This window comes from Saimiri boliviensis, chromosome 8 (assembly GCF_048565385.1).
Source record: "Saimiri boliviensis isolate mSaiBol1 chromosome 8, mSaiBol1.pri, whole genome shotgun sequence".
Classification (NCBI taxonomy): domain Eukaryota; kingdom Metazoa; phylum Chordata; class Mammalia; order Primates; family Cebidae; genus Saimiri; species Saimiri boliviensis.
The window spans coordinates 102,771,910-102,793,450 of NC_133456.1; the positions used below are offsets into that span (position 1 = coordinate 102,771,910).

Sequence of the window (21,541 nt, forward strand, 5' to 3'; positions counted from 1 at the left end):
TGTTCAACATGGGTAAGAAAACAGATGCTGGAGAGGATGTGGAGAAATGGGAACACTCTTACACAGTTGGTGGAAGTGTAAATTAGTTCAACCATTGTGGAAGACTGTGTGGCAATTTCTCAAGGCTCTAGAAATCCAAATACCATTTGACTCAGCAATCTCATTGCTGGAATATACCCAAAGGATTATAAAACATTCAATTACAATGACACATGCACATATATGTTTATTACAGTACTCTTCACAATAGCAAAGACTTGGAACCAACCCAAATGCCCATCAATGACAGACTGGATAAGAAAATGTAGCATATAAACACTATGGAATACTATGCAGCCATAAAGAGGGATGAGTTCATATCTTTTGCAGGGACATGGATGAAGCTGGAAATCATCATTCTCAGCAAACTGACACAAGAACAGAAAACCAAACACTGCATGTTCTCACTCATAAGTGGGAGCTGAACAATGAGAAAGCACGGACACACAGACACAGGGAGGGGAACATCATACATGGGGGTCTTTCAGGGGATGTGGGGCTATGGGAGGGATAGCTGGGGGTCGGGGATTGGGAAGAGATAACATTAGGAAAAACACCTAATGTAGATGATGGGGAAATGGATGCAGCAAACCTCCATGGCATGTGTATACCTATGTAACAAACCTGCATGATCTGCACAGGTATCCCAGAACAGTACAATGAGAGAGAGAGAGAGAGAGAGAGAGAGAGACAGAGAGAGAGAGAGAGAGAGAAAGAGAGAGAGACAGGGCTCACTCTGTCACCCAGGCTTAATGCAGTGGTGCAATTATAGCCCACTGTAGCCTCAAACTCGTGGGCTCAAGTAATCTTCTAGCCTCAGCCTCCCAAGTAGCTAGGACTACAGGTGCAGGCCACCATGCCCAGCCTTTTTACTTTTTGCAGAGATGGCATCTTGCTATACTACCCAGGCTAATTTTGAGTCCTTGGCTTCAAGCACACCTCGTATCCCAACCTCCCAAAGTGTTGGGATTACTGGCATGAGCAACCATGCCCAGTCAACAATTTTTTAAATGGCTTCATATTTTACCTTACCTACTTTATGGGGTTAGATTAGTTGGTTTAAATTATTTACTATTCACAATCACACTGAAATTTTATACAAGAAAGATTGCATATAATTCCAAGATGGCTTTAATTGTTGTTTACAAAATGACATTGTGTTAAATTGATGAATTTAGTATACCACCGCAGCTTCCCAATAACACTCCAGCTGCAACTGGGACACTAACGTCAACAAAGGTTGGCATGTGCATATTCCCGCAAGTGGTCTCTGAGTCTCATATACTGCATACACACCAGAAAAGTCAGTATCTCAATTTAACACTTACATCTCAGTCCTTCATATGTAGCCTCAAATCTGCAGAGGTCTGTATCTGGATGGCACAGTTCCTGCTCAGCATTCAATGCTTCTTGACATGGTAAAATTCCATCTGTTAAATTTAAAGATTGGCAAGAAGTGAAATGCAGGTGCAACCGGAAAGATTCAAGTTTTTTTTTTTAATGTTAATATTCATTCTACAAAGCACACTGTAACCAACTTCTCTCTATGGTATCATCACCCTTTAGGTAATTCTCTCTCTCTCTCTCTCTCTCTCTCTCTCATACACACACACATACACACACACACACACACACACGCACACACTCACAAAGAGACAGAGAAAAACAGAATAAAACAACCATGCCAATGCTTCCATATTTTATTCATATCTCCATAGTGACTGGCAAGCCCCAAAGCCAAACCTTCAGAGGACTAAAAATCTCCCCTAATGTTGGAACTCAGAGTCTACCATTAGGACAGCTGTACATGTGTCAAATTTAAGATATGGTGTCCCCTTAAACCTGGAAGGTGGATCTGCCCTGGAACTGCTTTCTCTGGAGCTTTCTCAAATTGTGCCTGTTGGCTGGTCAGGGTGGCTCACACCTGTCTTCCCAGGCATGGGCCAGCCTTTGGTAGCCCAAGGCAGGTGGATCACTTGAGGTCAGAAATTTCAGAACAGCCTAACCAATATAGCGAAACCACTTCTCTACTGAAAAATACAAAAATTAGCCGGGTGTGGTGGTGTGTGCACTCATAATCCCACCTACTAGGGAGGCTGAGGCAGGAGAATCGCTTAAACCCAGGAGTCAAGAGGTTGCAGTGAGCTGAGCTCACGTCACTGCACTCCAGCCTGGGTGCCAGAGTAACACTCCATCTCAAAAAAAAAAAAAAAAGTGCTTTTTGTTTGTTTTCTTTTCCCCATGCCCTCCCAATACAAAACTTGAAGGTAGACTAGGAGTCCTTCCTGCCCCATGCCACTTGCACACAATTCTCCCTCTGACCTTCCTAAATATCTAAGCTTTGACTCTCATGATGTCAAATGGCACCCCTCCATGTTCAGCTTGTTACAGTCACCTACAGACACTGTAGGTGAGCCCTAAGGGTGCCCTGTCCCTCCACCTCTGCAGATTTTAACTCTGAGCTCACTATCATTCTTTGTCATTTCGATATTCACTGTCATTTGCTTCTCAGTTTCTTGATTTCCTCTTGTTGCTGATCTTGAAGGAGAACTTTGATGAAAAACGACATCTGCCACCACTCCTCAAAAGAAGTATTACCATTACTAACGATGATAATGTTTCCTTGTCTTAATTTCAAGTGGTCCACTCCCTAACCATCATCTCTATCTTTCCAGCTCATTTCTTTTTATATCTCTAATAATATTTCAAATGCACCAGGCTCTATAAGCCCAGGGTCCTAAACTCTTTTCAATTATTTCCCTCACTTATCATGTCTTCATTTCCTTTATTACAGATGTTAGACAAGCAATCACTCCCTGGCCCTGCTCATACTTCTCCATACTCTCACGACAAAAACTCTAGAAAATACATCCTTCTACCTACGCTAGCCTGTATCTGTACAGCTGAATGGAGGGAAGAAATGTAGACTGAAATGGCTTCATATTCATGACACTAACTCCATGGCATCATGGTGACCTTCATTCTTTCCTTTTCTGCATTCCTAGGCAACTATTCAAACCTTTCTATTCTCTCTTTTATAACTTCCAGCTCTTCCTTCCCTATTATCATTCTCAGCTTATCACCTTGCTTCACATTTCATTGTACACATGAGAAAATCAAAAGAAAACTTTACAAGTCCCATCATCAAGGTCACTGACCAGTCATCCACATGCTTTGCTCCCTGTAGAACCAGTAAGCTCTCTATGTCCTTCTCTGGATAACGCCTTCCATTTAGACAGAAATTTCATCTCTGGTTGGCTGTTTAAGGAATCATGCTGCCAATTTTCTCTCCTCTCATTTACAACAACATTTTCTCTTTCTCTACATGATCATTTCCATGTAGGCCTAAAAGGCCCAAACTTCAACCACTTTAGAAAAACATTCTCCAGACCTGACAACCTTCTCCAACTACCTTCCAAAGTTCTGCCTATTCTCACACTGACTCCAACACCAGTTCTTTCCCCTCCTATTCTCTCCTGAACCTATGTCAGTAAGTTTTTTTTTTTTTTGAGATAAAATTCATAAAAAATATCATTTACCATTTCCATTTTATCTATTTTAAAGTGTAAAAATAAGCCAAGCATAGTGGTTCATGTCTGTAATCCCAGCACTTTGGGAGGCTGAAGCAGATGGATCACTTGAGTTCAGGAGATCGAGACCAGCTTGGCCAACATTGCGAAACCCCATCTCTACTAAAAATACAAATATTAATCAGGCATGGTGGCGGGTGCCTGTAATCCCAGCTACTCAGGAGACTGAGGCAAGAGAACGGCTTGAACCTGGGAGGCAGAGGTTGCAGTGGGCCAAGACCATACCACTCCACTCCAGCCTAGGCAACACAGCAAGACTCCATCTTAAAAAAAAAAAAAAAAAAAAAAAAAAAAAAAAAAAAAAAGGCCAGGTGCAGTGACTCACGCCTGTAATCCCAAATGTCTCAACACTTTGGAAGATGAAGGTGGGTGGATTACCTGAAGTCAGGAGTTCAAGACCAGCCTAGCCAACATGGTAAAACCCTGTCTCTACCAGAAATACAAAAATTAGCTGGATGTGATGGCACATGCCTGTAGTCCCACCTACTCAGGAGGCTGAGGCAGAAGAATTGCTCGAACTCGGGTGGCAGACATTGCGGTGAGCTGATATCGTGCCACTGCACTCTAGCCTGGATGACAAGAGTGAAACTCTGTCTCAAAAAAAAAAAGTGTACAAGTCAGTGGCTTTTATTAAATTTGCAATGTTGTGCAATCATCAAACTACCTAATTACAACACATAGTAGAACAAGATACTGCTATAAATCATCACCTGTACCCACCAGTCATGTCACCATTCTCTCTTCTCCCTCCGGCCCTGACAGCCACTATATCTGCTTTCTGTCTCTAAGGATTTGCCGACTCTGACTATTTCACATAAATTGAACCATGCAGTACATTGTAGCCTTTTGTGCTTGGCTTCTTTCATTCAGCAATAATGTGTTTGAGGTTCATCCATGTTATAGCATGAAACAGTATTTTAGTCCTTGTTCATTGGTTGGTTGATCACCTTTACCACTCCTCTGAAACTGCATATATCAAGATGGACATCTATACTGCTAAATCTCATATTCAATTTTTTCTCATCAACACACTTGACATATCAGTAATATTGGACAGAGCTAATTACTCCCTTTTTCTTGAAATATTTTCTTTAGGCTCTTACATAAAACTCTCTTCTGGTTTTCTGACTGCTACCAGCTATTTTTTTTCTCAATCTCTTTTGTGGTTTTCATCTCTTCCTCTCTACACACCCACACCTTGTTAATATCACCCAGTCACATGCTGTTAAACCATTTCCTATATGCTGATGACTCATAAAAGTGTACCTAAGGCTGAAAATTTTCCTATACTCCAACTCTACACTCCAGCAGTATCCTGCTACTAACTTAAGCCTCTTCCCTTGGGTCACAGAAATAGGTCTAAATCTCAAAAGCACCTTTGCAAAAGTATGACTGAGACAGTGAAAGAGATCTGACTTAATCAACTCCATCTTGCTTCTAACTTCCAAGCTGTCCTTGCTCATTCCTGGGTGTAAGCTGGACTAGCTTTGGGAGGAACTTAGTTTATAGTTTAAACAAAGATGGTAAAAGCTTTTTGCCAAAGCAGATCCCCTTCTTGCCTGGGGACTGGATTGCCTTTGTAAGACTAACATTAGCCACAAGATTAGAAACTATGGTTTAGGACTCATGTAGCTGGAGGCTACAAGATTCTGACCCTCCCCAAACTGCACCTAAGAACACTGTTTGACATATTTTGCAGACACTGCTTGATGGTTCAACTGGTACCACCCAGATCAATAAACTGGCTCATCTGATCTTGTGGCCCCCAACCAGGAACTGACTCAGTGTAAGAAGACAGCTTCAACTTCCTGTGATTTCATCTCTGACCAATTAGCACTCCTGGCTCACTGGCTTCTCCTGACCTACCAAGTTATCCTTAAAAACTCTGCTCCCTGAATCTTCAGGGAGACTGATTTGAGTAATAATATAACTCCAGTCTCCTGCACAGCCGGCTCTGCATGAATTACTCTTTTTCTATTGCAATTCCCCTGTCTTGATGAATCGGCTCTGTCCAGGCAGTGGGCAAGATGAACCACTTGGGCAGTTACGATCTCAACAAACTTCTGATGTTTCTCAGCCTAAACTTCATCTTCCCACAGCCTATCTTAGCCCAGTTAATGAAATCCCATCCTTCTAGTTCAGGTGAAAAATTTGGAGTCTTCCATGACTCACACCCCTATCTCTCTCTCTCTCTCTCTCTCTCTCTCTCTCTCTCTCTGACCAAATATGAAACCCACCAGCCAACTTCTGCATTATCTATAAAACACATCCAGAATCTAACTACCTCCACTACTACTATCAACTCTGGCTCAGGGAACATCATCTCTTTCTCAATTGTCATAATAACTTCTTAATTTGTCTACCTGTGGTTGTCCTGGCTCCACTATAATCTTGGATATGTAAGTCAGATAATGTCTCCTCTGCTCAAAACCTTCCATGGGTTTTCATCCTATATAAAGTAAACATCAATGCCTTACTATGATCTTACTCACGTAAACTAAGCTTACTCTTTCCTTGAGGCCTTCACATTCATAGCTCAATCTGTAAACAAAAAATAAAATTCTAAGCCCCCAACTATCTGAATGAACCCCCCCTCTCATCCATGGGTATTCTAAAGTTAACCTGAAAAACTAGTTCAGGCCGTGATGGGAAAGCAAAGCCAGAAATGCCTCATTATACCCTTCCTTTTGCAATTAGTGGTAGAACAAACTTAAGTCCGATAAGAAACATCTATAGTCAATCCTCTCTGAAGCTTGCTACCTGGAGGCTTCATCTGCATGATAAAACCTTGGTCTCCACCATCTCTTACTGTAACCTAGACATTCCTTTCTATTGATTCCAGGTCTTTAGATAATAACTCAACCAATGGTCAATCACAAAATGTTTGAATCCACCTGACCTGGAAGCCCCCTCTTCCAGTTGTTCTGCTTTCCTAAACTCAACCAATGTACATCTTGGATGCATTGATTGATGTTTTCTGGCTCCTTAAATTGTGTAAAACAAATATGTAGTCTGACCACCTTGGGCACCTGTTCTCAGGATCTCCTGAGGGCTGTGTCATGAGCCATAGGTCACTCATATTTGGCTCAGAATAAATCTCTTTTATATTTTATAGAGTTTGACTCTTTTTATCAACATACCAAATATTCACATGGCTTGTTTCCTCTATTCTTTGGCTACTTTTCTGAGATTATATATTTTAATGTGACTATACTGACCATTTAAAACATCATGATCTCATCCTCATTTCTGGCACTTCTTATCACAGTTTTTTGCTTTACTGTTTGTTCTCCATAACAAATATCACCACTTGATCTAAACTATATTTTTTATTTATTTGCTGAGTATCTTTTTTCCTCCCAAACTAAATAGTAACCTTGGTAAATGCAATGATTACTATTTGTTTTTCACTGCTATCCCACCATTATGTAAAAAAATTATTGGCATAACAGGTGTTCAACGTATACTTGTTTGATAAATGAATAAATTACCTAATAACAACGTGATGAAATTTTTTGAAACATTGTAGACTCTATATACTTCATTTTCATTTTTATTCATGATACAACTGAAGCAATTGGTTATGAAAATGATTTATGAATGCATTCACAATCTGGTTTCTCATAATGGGAGTTTACAAATGATGAATATGCAAATCCTCCTGAACATAAGATCCACTGAAAATAAAACTGCATATGCAATTAACAGAATGTTGGCGATAAATGAAGCTAAGATTACACAATCACGATTACCATGAAACAATTAAAACTGTAATTTTTGTAGATTCATATAATAGCTACAAATTTTCTGTCCCTAGAGCTATATAACTAAATATTGGTCATAGTTCAATTAAATGTTGTATATCATCTCTAATTTGTCAGTATTTACACAAGACCAAAAAAAAAAAAACACAGAAGTAATATAAACAAAAACAGCAAAACAGTTGAGTACAAATCGCATGGAATTAAAAATGGAGATTGTGTCAAATGTATTAAATGTCTTTTGCCAGTGTCTAACACTTTTACTGCCTTTGGCCTGAAAACTGGAATTTATAACCATAAAAAGAGAGGTATATGAGTATGTATGTTGGCATGGTATGCATAAACTGTCAATCAGTGAGTCTCCCGGACAGCTCTTTTTATTGTAGCATATTAATCCCAGGGCTCAAAGCTATTTAAAGATGCCAGTTATTTATATTCATGTTAATTCTCCCTCCTTCCCTCACTCCTCTCCTCTCACTCTCATTCTTTCTCTTTTTTTTTATTTTTATTTTTTTTTTGAGACAGAGTCTCACTTGTCCTCCAGGCTGGAGTACAGTAGTATGATCTCAGCTCACTGCAACTTCCACCTCCCAGGTTCAAGGGATTCTCCTGCCTCAGCCTCCCAAGTAGCTGGGATTACAGGTGCATGTCACCACGCCTGGCTAATTTTTGTATTTTTAGTAGCGATGGGGAGTCACCAACTTGGCTAGGCTGGTCTTGAACTCCTGACCTCAGGTGATCCACCTGCCTCGGCCTCCCAAAGTGCTGGGATTACAGGCATGAGCCACAGTGCCCAGCTCTCTTTGTCTTATTCTTATGTTGTAACACAATTTGGCTGTAGAAAATTATCTTAGGCGTTTTCAAATCCTCCATCAATGATACATGATTAGTAGAATGAAGCTTTGCCAACCATTTCAAGGTCTCTATACCATGGAAGTCACATGTCTAGGGCTGTCATCCTTCAAATCTTATCTTGCACAAACAGGTTAAATAAAATTGTCCAAACTCTCTCACAGGGTAGAAAATGAAGCCCACGTCTCAAGGCCTTTGAAGTAAAAGTTATAACTGACACCCACTTTTTACTCCAGAGGTTTTAGACAATTTGTCAATTTTCTTTAATTAGTAGTGATTTCAAGGAACAGTTACTGTCTTTTTAAAAGAAAACTGGAACCTACTAAAATTAAAAAGGTTCTTAGTTATTTAACTGGGCAATACATATGCATCATTCAGATTCTAATAAAGGGATGGCTACTGTATGTGAGGCCTTTACAAATGAGACTAAGGCCAAGTCCTGAAAAATCAATCTAAAAATATCCACAGAATATTTGCAATATTCTGATTATGAGCCACCACATGAAATCTTTATATAATTTATAATTAGCTGTTTCTATAAGAATCTTGTATTATTTAAGAATCAGTGTTATTCAAGAATCAGTGATTAAACAAGTTCTTATTTAATCACAATAGCAAGTCTTGATTTTTTCTTTTCGTACTTGCTACTTTGGTAAAATCTAAAGTGATCCTCTTTTCAATAAATGTACAATAAATTTTCACAGTTTGGGTGGGGCAGAGGTTAGAACTGTATTGATTGAAGATGTGGAAACAGTCTAAATAATTTCTCTCATATTAAAAAATTAGTTTTATTGCCCAACTTGCAAAGTGTTCAGAAACTGTGAAAAAAACTAAGTAGTTCTATAAATTAAATAGTATACACACACACACACACACACACACACACACACACACAAACATATATATATTTTTTTCTTTGTTTTTGACATGGAGTGTCACCCTGTCATCCAGGCTAGATGGCAGTGCCATGATCTCAGCTCACTGCAGCTACTACCTCCCAGGTTCAAGCGATTCTCCCCTCTCAGCCTCCCATAGTAGCTGGGATGACAGGTATGAACCACCACATCTGGCTAATTTTTGTATTTTTAGCAGAGATGAGATTTCACCATGTTGTCCAGGCTGGTATATGTTTACAGTAAAGAGAAACAGATATGGTAAAATAATAGTTTTGTTTTCATAAATAGCAGTATAATAAATAAGCTATACATTACAAATTTCCTCATCATCAGAATTTTTCAACTTTAAAATTTGGTCATTTCATTTTCAAATTTATTTATAAATTTACTTAGAGTAAGGTTCATATTTTCCAGTATTCAGTTCTATGAATTTTTTTTTAAAGAAAAAAAGGTTTTATTTTAACTTCAGGGTACATGTGCAGGTTTGTTATATAGGTAAATTCGTGTCATAGGGGTCTGCTGTCACCTGGAGTATAGACCTCCTTCTGGGTGTCTCTAGAACCCCCAAGAAAAGGGAGCCTATGGGAAAGTCTCAGCATCAGTCAGGAGGCAGAGGAAGTGGAGTGAAACATGCGCAAAAACCTTTCTTTTGGTTTCTAAGAGAAGCAGCAGGTCAGGCAGGGTAAGCAAGCCTAGGCTGGCTAGTTTGAATGATAACATCAGGCCGTAGGACATAGAAGCTGTTTCTAGCTGTCTAGAACTTGGTTATTATGGGCTGAACTGTGCCTCCCAGAATTTCTACACCGAAGTGCTAACCCGAAGCAGTTCTGCAAGTGACTGTATTTGGAAATGTGGCCTTTACAGAGCTAACTAAGGTAAAGTGAGGCAACCAGGGTTGGCCCTAATCCAATATGGCTAGTGTACTTGTAACAAGAGTTTAGGTCATATTCAGGTATAGAAGAATGACCACATGAAGAAACATGGAGAAGACAGCCTCCTATGAGCCAGGAAGAAAGGACACAAAACTCAATCAATCCTGCAGACATCTTGAATTTGGATGTTTGGCCTCGAGAATCATGAGAAAATCAATTTCTGTTTTTTGAGTAATGCAGTTTGAGGTACTTTGTTATAGTAGTCATAACGGAGTAATACACTAGCCCTGGAGTGTACAGGACAGGTTTATGGTGGCCTGGTGTGTGAAAGCCCCATAATAGAGGAGCTGGTTGGAGATGGGGCTGTAGATTTGTTGATTTATATTTGAAAAGCACACTGGTTAACTCAAAAGGGTGAGCTTTTTACTATCTCTAGCAATGAGCTTACCCTGTGAGATTCCTCCAGGGTCACCAAGGCCCCAGATGCCACTGCATCAGAATACAGAAAAAAAAATACAGTTAACACAATCGCTTCCTAGTCTCATTTAAAAAAAAAAAAAATAGAAAAAAAAATTGGAAGACCCACTGATATGAAGAAAGAGTAAAACAAGTCTTTTCAGGAAACCTAAATACATATATATATATATATATATATATATATATATATATATATATATAAAATTCCCCAGCACCCCCCAGGATGGAGTCTTGCTTTATCACTCAGGCTAGAGTGCAGTGGCATGCAATCTTGGCTCACTGCAACTTCCGCCTCCAGGGTTCAATCAATTCGCCTGCCTCAACCTCCCAAGTAGCCGGGATTACAGGCATGGGCCACTACACCCAGCTAATTTTTGTATTTTTAGTAGAGATGGTGTTTCATCATGTTGGTCAGGCTGATGTCGAAGTTCTGACCTCAAGTAATCCACTCATCTCAGCCTCCTAAACAATCATTTCTATAAACCAAGAAGACTTATCAAAAGGTAGCTATGATAGAACTTAAGTCCACTCATTCCCTTTTTTTAAAGTTCACTCATTTCTAAATACAATATTTCTGCTATAATATGACAAAAGCACCCATATGTCTAATAAAATATAGCAAATGCTTGGCCCAGATTACTTCTTCTTCAATAAAGCCACATAATATAGCTTGAGGACCTAACTTTTTCAGACTAAAATAAAAACCTAGAAATAATATCATATACTGAGCATAAATGTAAGCACTGTTAAAATCATCTTCCCATGATATTTTACTTAAATCTGCTTTTTAATGGAATGGAGCACATGTATCTCAGAAGGATGACGTCATCATCCCAAATCCCAAATATTTGGCATCTGAATAACTGCACATGTTCTTTGTCAATCATTTGGTCATGAATTAGACAGGGTAGGAACTACCAAGGTACTTAGAATTTAGTCATAGAGATAAATCAATATGTACGTGTGTGTGTGTGTCTGTGTCTGTGTGTCTGTGTGTCTGTGTGTGTGCGTAGGGGGTGGTACTGGCAGTGTCAAAGGATTGTCTATAAGCTCCCCACACAAGAAACCTCAACTCAGCCTGGGAGTATAAATGGTGGAAGGGCATATCAAAAAAATAAAGAAAGAAAAAAAGAAAAGGAAGGAAGAAAGAAGGAAGAAGGGAAAAGATGGAAGAAAAAGGAAAGGAGAGGAAGAGGCCATGGGAGGGGGAGGAAGGAGGGAGGAGAAAGGTAGTAGGGAGGACAGACAGGAGAGCAAGGGGGAGAAAGGGGGAAGGAGAATGGGGAGAGGATAGGGAGAAGAAAAATGAGAAGAAGAAAAACAAATAAAAGAAAAGTAATGGAATGAGGCTGTCGCACGGAAGAAAAGAGGTTTGCATAATACCCAAGAATTAGAAGACACTGTGTTGCTGAACTCACAAGTAATTTGTTTTGGCCAGAGTATGGAATTGTTGGGGGAATTGGGAAGGAGGACGTTGGACTACTGAACACGAGCCGTATCGCGATGAGCTGATGTCATGATAAAATATTTGAATTCTGACCTGGAGGCAATAAGACTTACTGATGGATTTATGAGAAGTGGAGACCTGGCCTTATGGAAGCATCATCTGTTGGAAGTCGTTTGTTGAGTAGAATGTATTAAAATTGGAAGAAAAAAAATATTCCATAGGAAAAAAATAATGTGGGCTTGAACAAAGTCAGAGTTGAATAATAACAGTAATAAATAAGAGAAGAAAACTTAAGAAGGGAAGTAGGAGATTCCCTCAATATTCTTTAACCATATTGATATAAGGATGAAAAAAAAGAAAAGAATATGTAAAAATGACTCTTAGCTTTTTGAGTGAGACAAAACAACTGCCCCTGACTCAAACAGGGAATGAAGGAGAGGGAACAGATTTTGAAAGAAAACTGGAACTTACTTCTAAAAGTGTTGATTTTCAGTTTCTGTAGCAAATATGTTTGCTCACTCCACTCATAAATCTATTCCCCTTGCTTACCTCTATTCCAAAGGCTAAAAGCTAAATATTCAGTTTTGTTAGCCTCCCTAGCGACTAAAGTTATCCAGATAAAATAGTTAAGCCAATGATGTGGCCAAAAACATTGCCCCTCTTATTTCTGCCTTCTTCCTGCCCAAAATTTGAGATTCACAGGTCTTCAACAGTCATCTTATAGCTGGAAAGTCACAAGCATGAGGCAGTAAAACAAATACAAAAAAAGTAAGTCCTTGGTCCTTGACTTTAACTGCATTGGGGCTGATGAAACTTTGCGATGATTATATCCTCCATTTCTGTAAGTAATTTAAGCAAACTTGCCTGCTTTCTTGCATCCAAATGAAAGAAGCCCTATGCCTACCCTCCATAGAAATTGGATTTTCTGATGCTGGACTGCATGTCTCCAATGCTCCCCCACCATCAACGCTGCCCCAACCACCACCACAAGTACTGCATGAGACTAAAACTACTACTCATTCTAGTTAGCTGGGTTTCTGCCCCAAGTACAATAATCAGTGTAATACCAGACCTTGTGGTTCACAAATGCTAGTCCTGTCCTTAAGCCTGGCTCTACTGGCTACACGCACACACAGACACTATCCTGAGAATCTTATTTAAAATTCAGGCTCCATTCACAGCGATTCTCATCTATCACTGGAGTGAAGCCCAGAATCAATCACTCCCCAATGTGATTCTGATGATTAACTAGGTTTAGTCTGTTATGACAGAGCCTGAACTTGACTAGAGAGTCCCGTTTGGTAATTTAATGCTACTTAATTTTACAGTCTCTCACATTTCTGCCATTTACAAAGTGCAGCCCCAACCAAATGCCAGTCTCATCCCATAATGCTTTAGGTTTTTCCTCTATTATTAATCTTCATGCTGCTGTGTTTTCCTCCCAAAAATGTAAATGTGCGCTCAATCCTTAATTTTACTTGGAAAACAAAAACAAAAGCAACTACCTGTGCCCTCATCTTCAAATAACATACCTGGTGATCTCATCTGAACCCTGGATTTTTCCATAAGAAAACCACTTCCTTCGCAGATTTCCCAGGAGATGACATCATTTTTAATGCCCTATAAAAGGCAACGCCTAATTCATCTAAATCCCCAATGTTGCTTCAACACAAATATTTCTCTTTGAATGTGTACAAACATCTTGGCTCATGATATTCAACTTATCGCCCTTGGACATACATGTAGGTCTACTTTCCATATTCATGGATGACTTCAGCCTTAGATTTCAGAGTCCTCCTCTCCAGTCTGAAAGCTTATCATGTTATGTAAATTTCATATTCATGTGAAAGGTTCAGACAATATATGAGCCTTAAAATTTATTGATGCCACGTCTTTAGTAAATTTCATTTCCACACCACCTCAAATACATTATGGTTATAATGACGTCTAGAAGAATTGCCTTAGAAATTGCAGATGCTCATGTTTCTGTATTGGATCACAATTTTTCTTTGACTATTCAGCTTTCTGAAGCCTCGCTTGTACTATGATTGCTTTTAAACTTCTATAGTGATTTTATAGAGCCTTTTAAAATACTACAAAATTGGCATTTGTCCTCTGAATCTATATGATGGCATACCTACTTGGTCTTTGTCGTAGTATTAGATTATGGGTAATTAGGGAAATGACTTTGGTTCCCAGGGCCAAAGATGGAAAGAAATTTATGTCTAAAATAATAGCAGAGTCTTATTACAGGCCACCTCAACTCCCAAGCACCACCCAAGAATGTGTGTTTGTAAAGTTGTAATATAAATACAGTTTCAATGGCAACAACAAATTCCTAACTTCCCTACAGAAAGAATGTCCAGTCAATAGGTGTTTTCTTTGTCTTTTTCTCCTCTGAATGTGATTAGCCAGACTAGTCAATGATTAACACTAGTACACTAGTCAGGATCATCTCGTTTGACAGACCCTGACTTCTGCACAAACTATAAAATTGATATATATATATATATATATATATATATAGACACTGCTAAAGGGATCAGGGTCAAGAACCAGATGTCTCATGAAAACTAAGCTGGCTTTGCTGTGGGCCCAGGAATACAATGCAAGGGACCAGAAGACGGAATATTAGAAAAGATTTAAATAGCAAATCAGCAGTAGAGGTTGCATTGCCTTCAGTTAACCACATCCCTTTTGGTAAGTCCAATAAATGTTGTTTTCTAACAGTGAAAAGGCATTGAGAATGATACTTTAATTATTTACTTCTAGGTATAAGGCACGGGGATTATAATCTGTTCCCTTAACGTTCTCTAATTCAATTTATCTAAATTTAAATGTAGCATATAATGATTTCTTACCTGAAAAATGCTAAGCACTAAAAATACAAAAGCGAATAAGCACTTTACAGGTTCCATTGTTAGAAGGGGCTGTCACCAGCTCCTATAAAACCCAGGCTTGGTATAGATGGCAAGAAATATCTTATCTGTAAGCTTTTATACTAACAGAAGAGATGTTAAAAACCCAAGCACGGACCAGAGTGATGTTAGCAAGACAACAGACTAGAGGTGCCTAACGTATTTTCCCTCCACCAAAACGGACTAAAACAATGAATAAACAAGCACATTTTGACTACAGTAGTTGAGGGCAAGCAGCAGAGAGTTGGAGGGGAATGGCAGTGACCCTGTAGAGCATGGAGACTCAGGATTGATTCACAGAAAATGGAAGAAAATACCCTGTCTTTACTGTCCTGTCTCCCCAGTTGGGATTAGCTCAGAATTAGCAGTAATTATCCTGGCAAAGAAAAGGTAAGCAGGAGACTCCAAGTATCCCCCATCAAAGATCAGTCACCACAGTTTTGGGTGCTATAGAACTCTGTGGTCATTACAGGCCCTAAGCCCAGTCTAATGTCACTGCCAGGAGTTCCCATGGCTGTACTGCTCCAAAAAAGGAGCCCATGTTGTGACTTTTCCTCCCAAGATCTACATTGCTGTTATAAAGTGCTACCTTGAGACTGGAGCCATGACTACAGTGCATCTTGCTCTGGGGTCCAGTAGCCATTGCATCTCCCCATCCATGAGGATCTGCTGGTACTACATTGTGCTCCCACATGGTAGTATACCATTCTCCAGCCAAAGAGCTACAGCTTTCTACTCTTGTGAATAAACTGCCAGTAGGCATGCCAAACTTCCATTTCCAGTGGCTGTAGCACACCATTCCCGCTATTTGAAGCCTATACCTAGTGGTACTGCTACAACCCCAGTGGCCAAGCTCATGAGATGCCTTGCCCCACAAATGATAGGCAATCTTGCTAACCAGGGAGGCCAAGCCTGACCTGGAGATGCAGCAGTCCACATGCATACTTGCGTGTGAAACAGTCTGACACCAGGAACATCAGCAAAGATGCCACACCCAACCTGGGAGTGGAGTAGCCCTGGCACACCGTCAATACACAGAACAGCCCAGCAATTCTGTCCCTGACAGGGAGCTAACGCTTGACCCAGTAACAGAGCAGCTCTCAGGCACACTTGGCATGCAGAACAGCCCAGGATCCCCACCTCCAGTGGGAAGGCTTGTCCAAGGAGCTGCACAAAGTCCTACAACTTAAGCCAATGAAACAGATATTATCCATGTTGGTGACAGCTGAAAAAATTGCTCAGAGACTACTGCACCCACCTGGAACCAAAGTCAGTGTTCCCTAACTAACCAATATTCTAAAACACATGGGCAAAACAAACAAACAAACAAACAAACAAACAACACATGTGCAGCCAAGGTACCTTACCTAACCAATACTCTAAAATAATTATTCCACTAGTTGCACAGATATAAACACAGGGAAACAATAAATATAGAAAAGCAAAGAAATGTGATATCACCAAAGAAACACAATAACTCTTCAGTACCTGCCCCCCAACAAAATGGAAATTTATAAATTGCCCAAAATGGAATTCAAAATAATAATCTTAAGGTAACTTAATGAGATAAAAGAGAATATAAACAATTCAACCAAATTAGAAAAACAATTCATGAGCTCAGTGATTAAGACAACAAAGAGATATCATTTATAAAACATAAATCTTGTAGCTGAGGGCATAAACAATGAAACAAAAATATACAATTGAGAATGTCAATATCAGACTAGTAGAACAAAGATTTTCTGAACTTGAAGACAAGTCTTTTGAAATAACTTAGGAGAAAAAAAAGAAAAAAGAGATAAAAAAGAGCAAGCAAAGACTATGTGACCTATGGGAAACCATTAAGCAGACAAAGTTTTGCATTATACAATTTCCAGAGGGAGAAAAGATGGAGAAAGTCACAGTAATCTTACTTATTAAAATAATAGTTAAAAATCTCCCGAGCCTTGGAAGAAATATGAACATCCATATCCACAAAGCCCAAAGTCTCCATCAGATTCAGTGTAAAGGTGTCCTCTTTAAAACACATTATAATCAAATTACAAAAAGTCAAAGACAAATAGATAATTCTGAAAGCAGTAAGAGAAATGTATTAAATCATATCTATAGAAATTCATTAGTCTATGAACAGATTTCTCAGCAGAAACCATACAGGCCAGAAAAGAATGAAATGATATATTCAAAGTTCTGAAAGAAAAAGAAATTGCTAGTCAAGATTATTCTATCTAGCAAAGATTTTCTTCAGAAATTAAGGAGAAAAAAGACTTTTACAGACAAGCAAAAGTTGAGGAAATTAATCATTGCTATACTGGCCTTACAAAAAATGCTTAAGGGAGTGCTTTAACTGGAAGTGAAAGGATATTATTACTATGAAATCATAAGAAAACATAAAACTTACTTGTTGAGATAAATTTATAATCAAATTCAAAATATGTAACTATTGTAATGGTGTTATATAATCTTTCAAATCTCTAGGACAATGAGGTAAAAGTCAAAATCGTCAATGATAACTATAGCCACAATCTGTTGTTAGAGAACACATAATATAAACAGACATAAATTAAGGTAACAAAATTACAAATTGTAGGAGGAGAGTAAAATTCTAAAATATTTGTAAGCCACCAAACTTAAGTTGCTATCAGTTAATTGTCTTCTATAAGATTTTTTAAATGTAGGCCCCATGGTAACAACTAAGTAAAAATTACAGCAGATTAAACAAATGAGAATAGGAAGGAATCAAACTTATCACTATAGAAAACCACCAAACCACAAAGATAAACAACAAGAGAAGAAAGAAACAAAGTTCTACAAACTAAGCAGAAAATAATGAATGAAATGAAAGGAGTAGGGTCACATCTGTCCATAATAACATTAAATGTAAATGGATTAAATTTTCAAAAGATGGATAAGTGGATGAGTGGATTAGAAAACAAGACCCAATTATATGCTGTCTACAAAAGACTAACATCACCTGTAAGAATACCCATAGACTGAGAAAAAGGAATGGGAAAAAAATATTCCATGTAAACAGAAACTAAAAGAGAGCAGCAGTAGTTATGAATATATCAGATAAAATAGGCTTTAATTTGAAAACTGAAAAAATGGATAATGATGGTCATAATATAATGATAAAGGGATCTATTTGGAAAAGGATAAAACCCTTGTAAATATATATTCAATCAAAACTAGACCTCCCAATATATAAAGCCAATATTATTAATCTATAGAAATAGATAGACTGTAATACAATAATAGCAAGGGATTTTAATTCTCTACTTTCAGTAATGGACAGATCATTCAGACAGAAAATGAACAAAGACACATCATATTTAAACTGAACTCTAGATCAAATAAACCCAAAATACATTTTCAGAAGACTCTACTCAATAATTACAAAGAATACATTTTCTCAACAGGACATGGAATTTTCTCCAGGAAAAATCATGTTAGGCCACAAAACAAGTCTCAACAAATTTTTAAAAATCAAAATCATATTAATTATCTTTTCTAGCCACAATGTAATAAAGCTAGAATTCAAAAACAAAATGAACTTTGAAAATCATAAAAATACATGAAAATCAACAATACCCCTGAAGAACAAAATAAGCCAATGATAAACTAAAAAGAACATTTAATTATTTCTTGAGGCAAACAAAGATGGAGACACAACCTGCCAAAACCTATGGGATTTGCAAAAGTAATTCTAAGAGAGAAGTTTATAGCAATAAATCCCTAAATCAAAATATTAGAAAGATTCAAAATATACAACCTAATGTTATACTTCAAGACATTAGAAAACACAAGAAGAAACTAAACCCAAAATTAGTAGAATGAAATAAATAATAAAGATCAAAGCAGATCTAGATGAAATAGAGACTATACAATACAAAACACAACAAAGAAAAAATGTTTTTTTTTTAAATATAAACAAAATTGACAAATAATAGCTGGACTAAGTAAAAAAAAAATAGAAGGTGCAAATAAAATGACAGGTGAAAAAGGAGATATTAGGACTGGTTGAACAGAAATACAAAGGATCAAAAAAGACCATTATGAACAACAATATACTGGAAAACCTAGAAGAAACAGATACATTTCTGGACACATAAAACCTACTAAAATTGAAGAAATAGAAAATCTGAACAGATTGAATCATTAATAAAATGTCTCCCACCAAAGAACAACCCAGAACCTGACAGCTTCACTACAAAATTCTAGGAAACATTTAATAAATAATTCATAACCTCTCACTCATAAGTGAGAGCTTAAAAAAAAAAGGATCTCATGGAAATAGAGAATAGAGTGATAGATATCATAGGTTGTGAAGGGTGAGTGGGTGGGAAGGGAATATCAAGGGAGGCTGAATAGTGAGCACAAACATACAGTTAGATAAGCCCCAATATTTGATACCAGAGCAGGTATATAGTTAGCAACACCATATATTATCTTTCAAAGTAACTAGAAGAGAGGACTTCAAGTATTACTAACAAATAGAAGTGATAAAAACTCAAAAGTGATGGATACCCCAAATATCCTGACTATATCACTATACATTCTATGCATGTAACAAATTCACATGTACCCCATAAATATGAAAACGATTTCACTTACAGACTAAATAAATAAAAACAATTCTTTTCAAACTATGCCCAAAATAATTGAAGAGAAGGTAATTCTTCCAAACTCAATCTGTGAAGCCAAATTCACCCTTGTACCCAAATCAAACAAGAACACAATATAAAAAGAAAACTACAGGCTAATATCCAAGATGAATATAGATGCAAAAATGTCCAACAAAATACTAGGAAATAAAATGCAATAGCAACTTACAAAGATTATTCACCATAATCAAGTTGGGAGTCATCCTGCGATGGAAAGATATTTCATCATATACAATTAACAAATGTGATACATCACATCAACAGAATTAAAAACAAAAAATACATAATTTAAATAAATGGAGAAAAAGCATTTGATAAAGTTTAATGTCACTTCATGGTAACAAATCCTAACAAGTATAGAAAAAACATACCTCAACATAATAAAGCCCATATATAAAAAATCCAAAGGAGATAAGTTGAATGCTTTTTATCTGTGATATGGAATAACACAGGAATGCCTTTTATCACCACTTCTGTTCAATACAGTACTGGAATTCCCAGCCAGAACAATCACGCAATAAGAAAGAAGTCATATTGTCCCTATTGGCAGACAACATGATCTCATATACAGAAAAGCCTAAATATTTCACAAAGAAATATTTAGAACAAATAAATAAATTCCATAAAGTGGTAGGATATAAAATCAAATACAAAAATCAGCAGTAATTCTAAATTATAATAGTAAACTATTTAAAATAGAAATCGTAAAAGCAATATAATTTACAATAGCTACAATTAAAATAAAATATGTAGGAATTAGCAAAGAAGTAAAAGATCTGCACAATGCACTTACAAAAACAATTATGAAAGAAATTGAAGCCAACACACACACAAAAGGAAATATATTCAATGTCCACGGACTGGAAGAATAAATATTGTTAAAATGTCCTTACCCAAAAAAAAAAAAAAAAAAAAAAAAAAAAAAAAAAAATTTCCTTACCACCCAAAGTAATTTACAGATTAAATAAGATCTCTATTAAAATACTAATGACATTTTCACAGAACTAGAGAAACCAATCCAAATATATTTATGTAACCACCATAAATTTTGAATATATAAAGCAATCTTCAACAAAAAGTACAAAGCTGAGTCATTATGCAATCTGACTTCAAAATATACTTTAAAAAACAGCATGGTATTAGCATACAAACAAACACATAGACCAATGGATTAGAATAGAGAATACCAAAATAAACCCATACATTTTCAACCAATTGATTGACAAAGACACCAAGAACACACATTAGGTAAAGGAAAGTTTTTCAATAAATTCTGCTGGGAAAATTGAGCATCCACTTGCAGAATAATGAAACTAGGCCTGTATCTCTCACCAGACACAAAAATCAAGGCAAAATGGATTAAAGACTTAAATATAAGATCTGAAAATATAGAAGTACTAGAAGACTTAAGGGAAATGCTTCATGACATTTGTCTGGGCAATAACTTTTCTGGATAAGAACACAAAGGATAAGCAACAAAAGCAAAAATAGAAAAAATAATGAGATTACATCAAACTGAAAAGCTTCTGCACAACAAAGGAACAACTGAGTGAAGACACAACCTACAGATAGGAGTCAATGTTTGCAAACTATGCATCTGAGAAGGAGTTAATATCTTAGAATACATGAGAAACTTAAAACAATTCAACACCAAGAAAACAAATAATCAAATTTTTAAAAGGACAGAAAACCTCAATAGACATTTATCAGAAAAAGACAGAAAAATGCCTAGTAAATAGAATATGAAAAAAATGCTCAGGGTCATTAATCATCAGGGAAATGCAAATTTAAACCACAATGAGATATCATCTCATACTTGTCAGAATGGCTATTACCAAAAAGTCAAAGTTAACAAATGCTGGTTTGGATGTGGATAAATGGGAATCCTTATATACTGTTGGTAGAAATGTAAATTAGTACAATCATTATATAGAACAGTATGGAGGTTCCTCAAAGAGTTGAAAATAGAATTACCAAATGATTCAGCAATCCCACTTCTGGGTATTTATCCAAAGAAAATGAACTGAA

The 21,541-nt window shown here is 37.2% G+C and overlaps 1 protein-coding gene across 1 annotated transcript in view; it reads right to left on the reverse strand.

Moving 5' to 3' along the window:
• Positions 1 to 21,541, reverse strand: part of MALRD1 (MAM and LDL receptor class A domain containing 1) — a 594,555-nt gene that overhangs the window by 513,039 nt on the left and 59,975 nt on the right. The window contains exon 6 of the mRNA XM_039478847.2: positions 1,368 to 1,469. Coding sequence (XP_039334781.2) covers positions 1,368 to 1,469 — 102 coding nt within the window. The remainder of the gene's footprint in view (positions 1 to 1,367; positions 1,470 to 21,541) is intronic.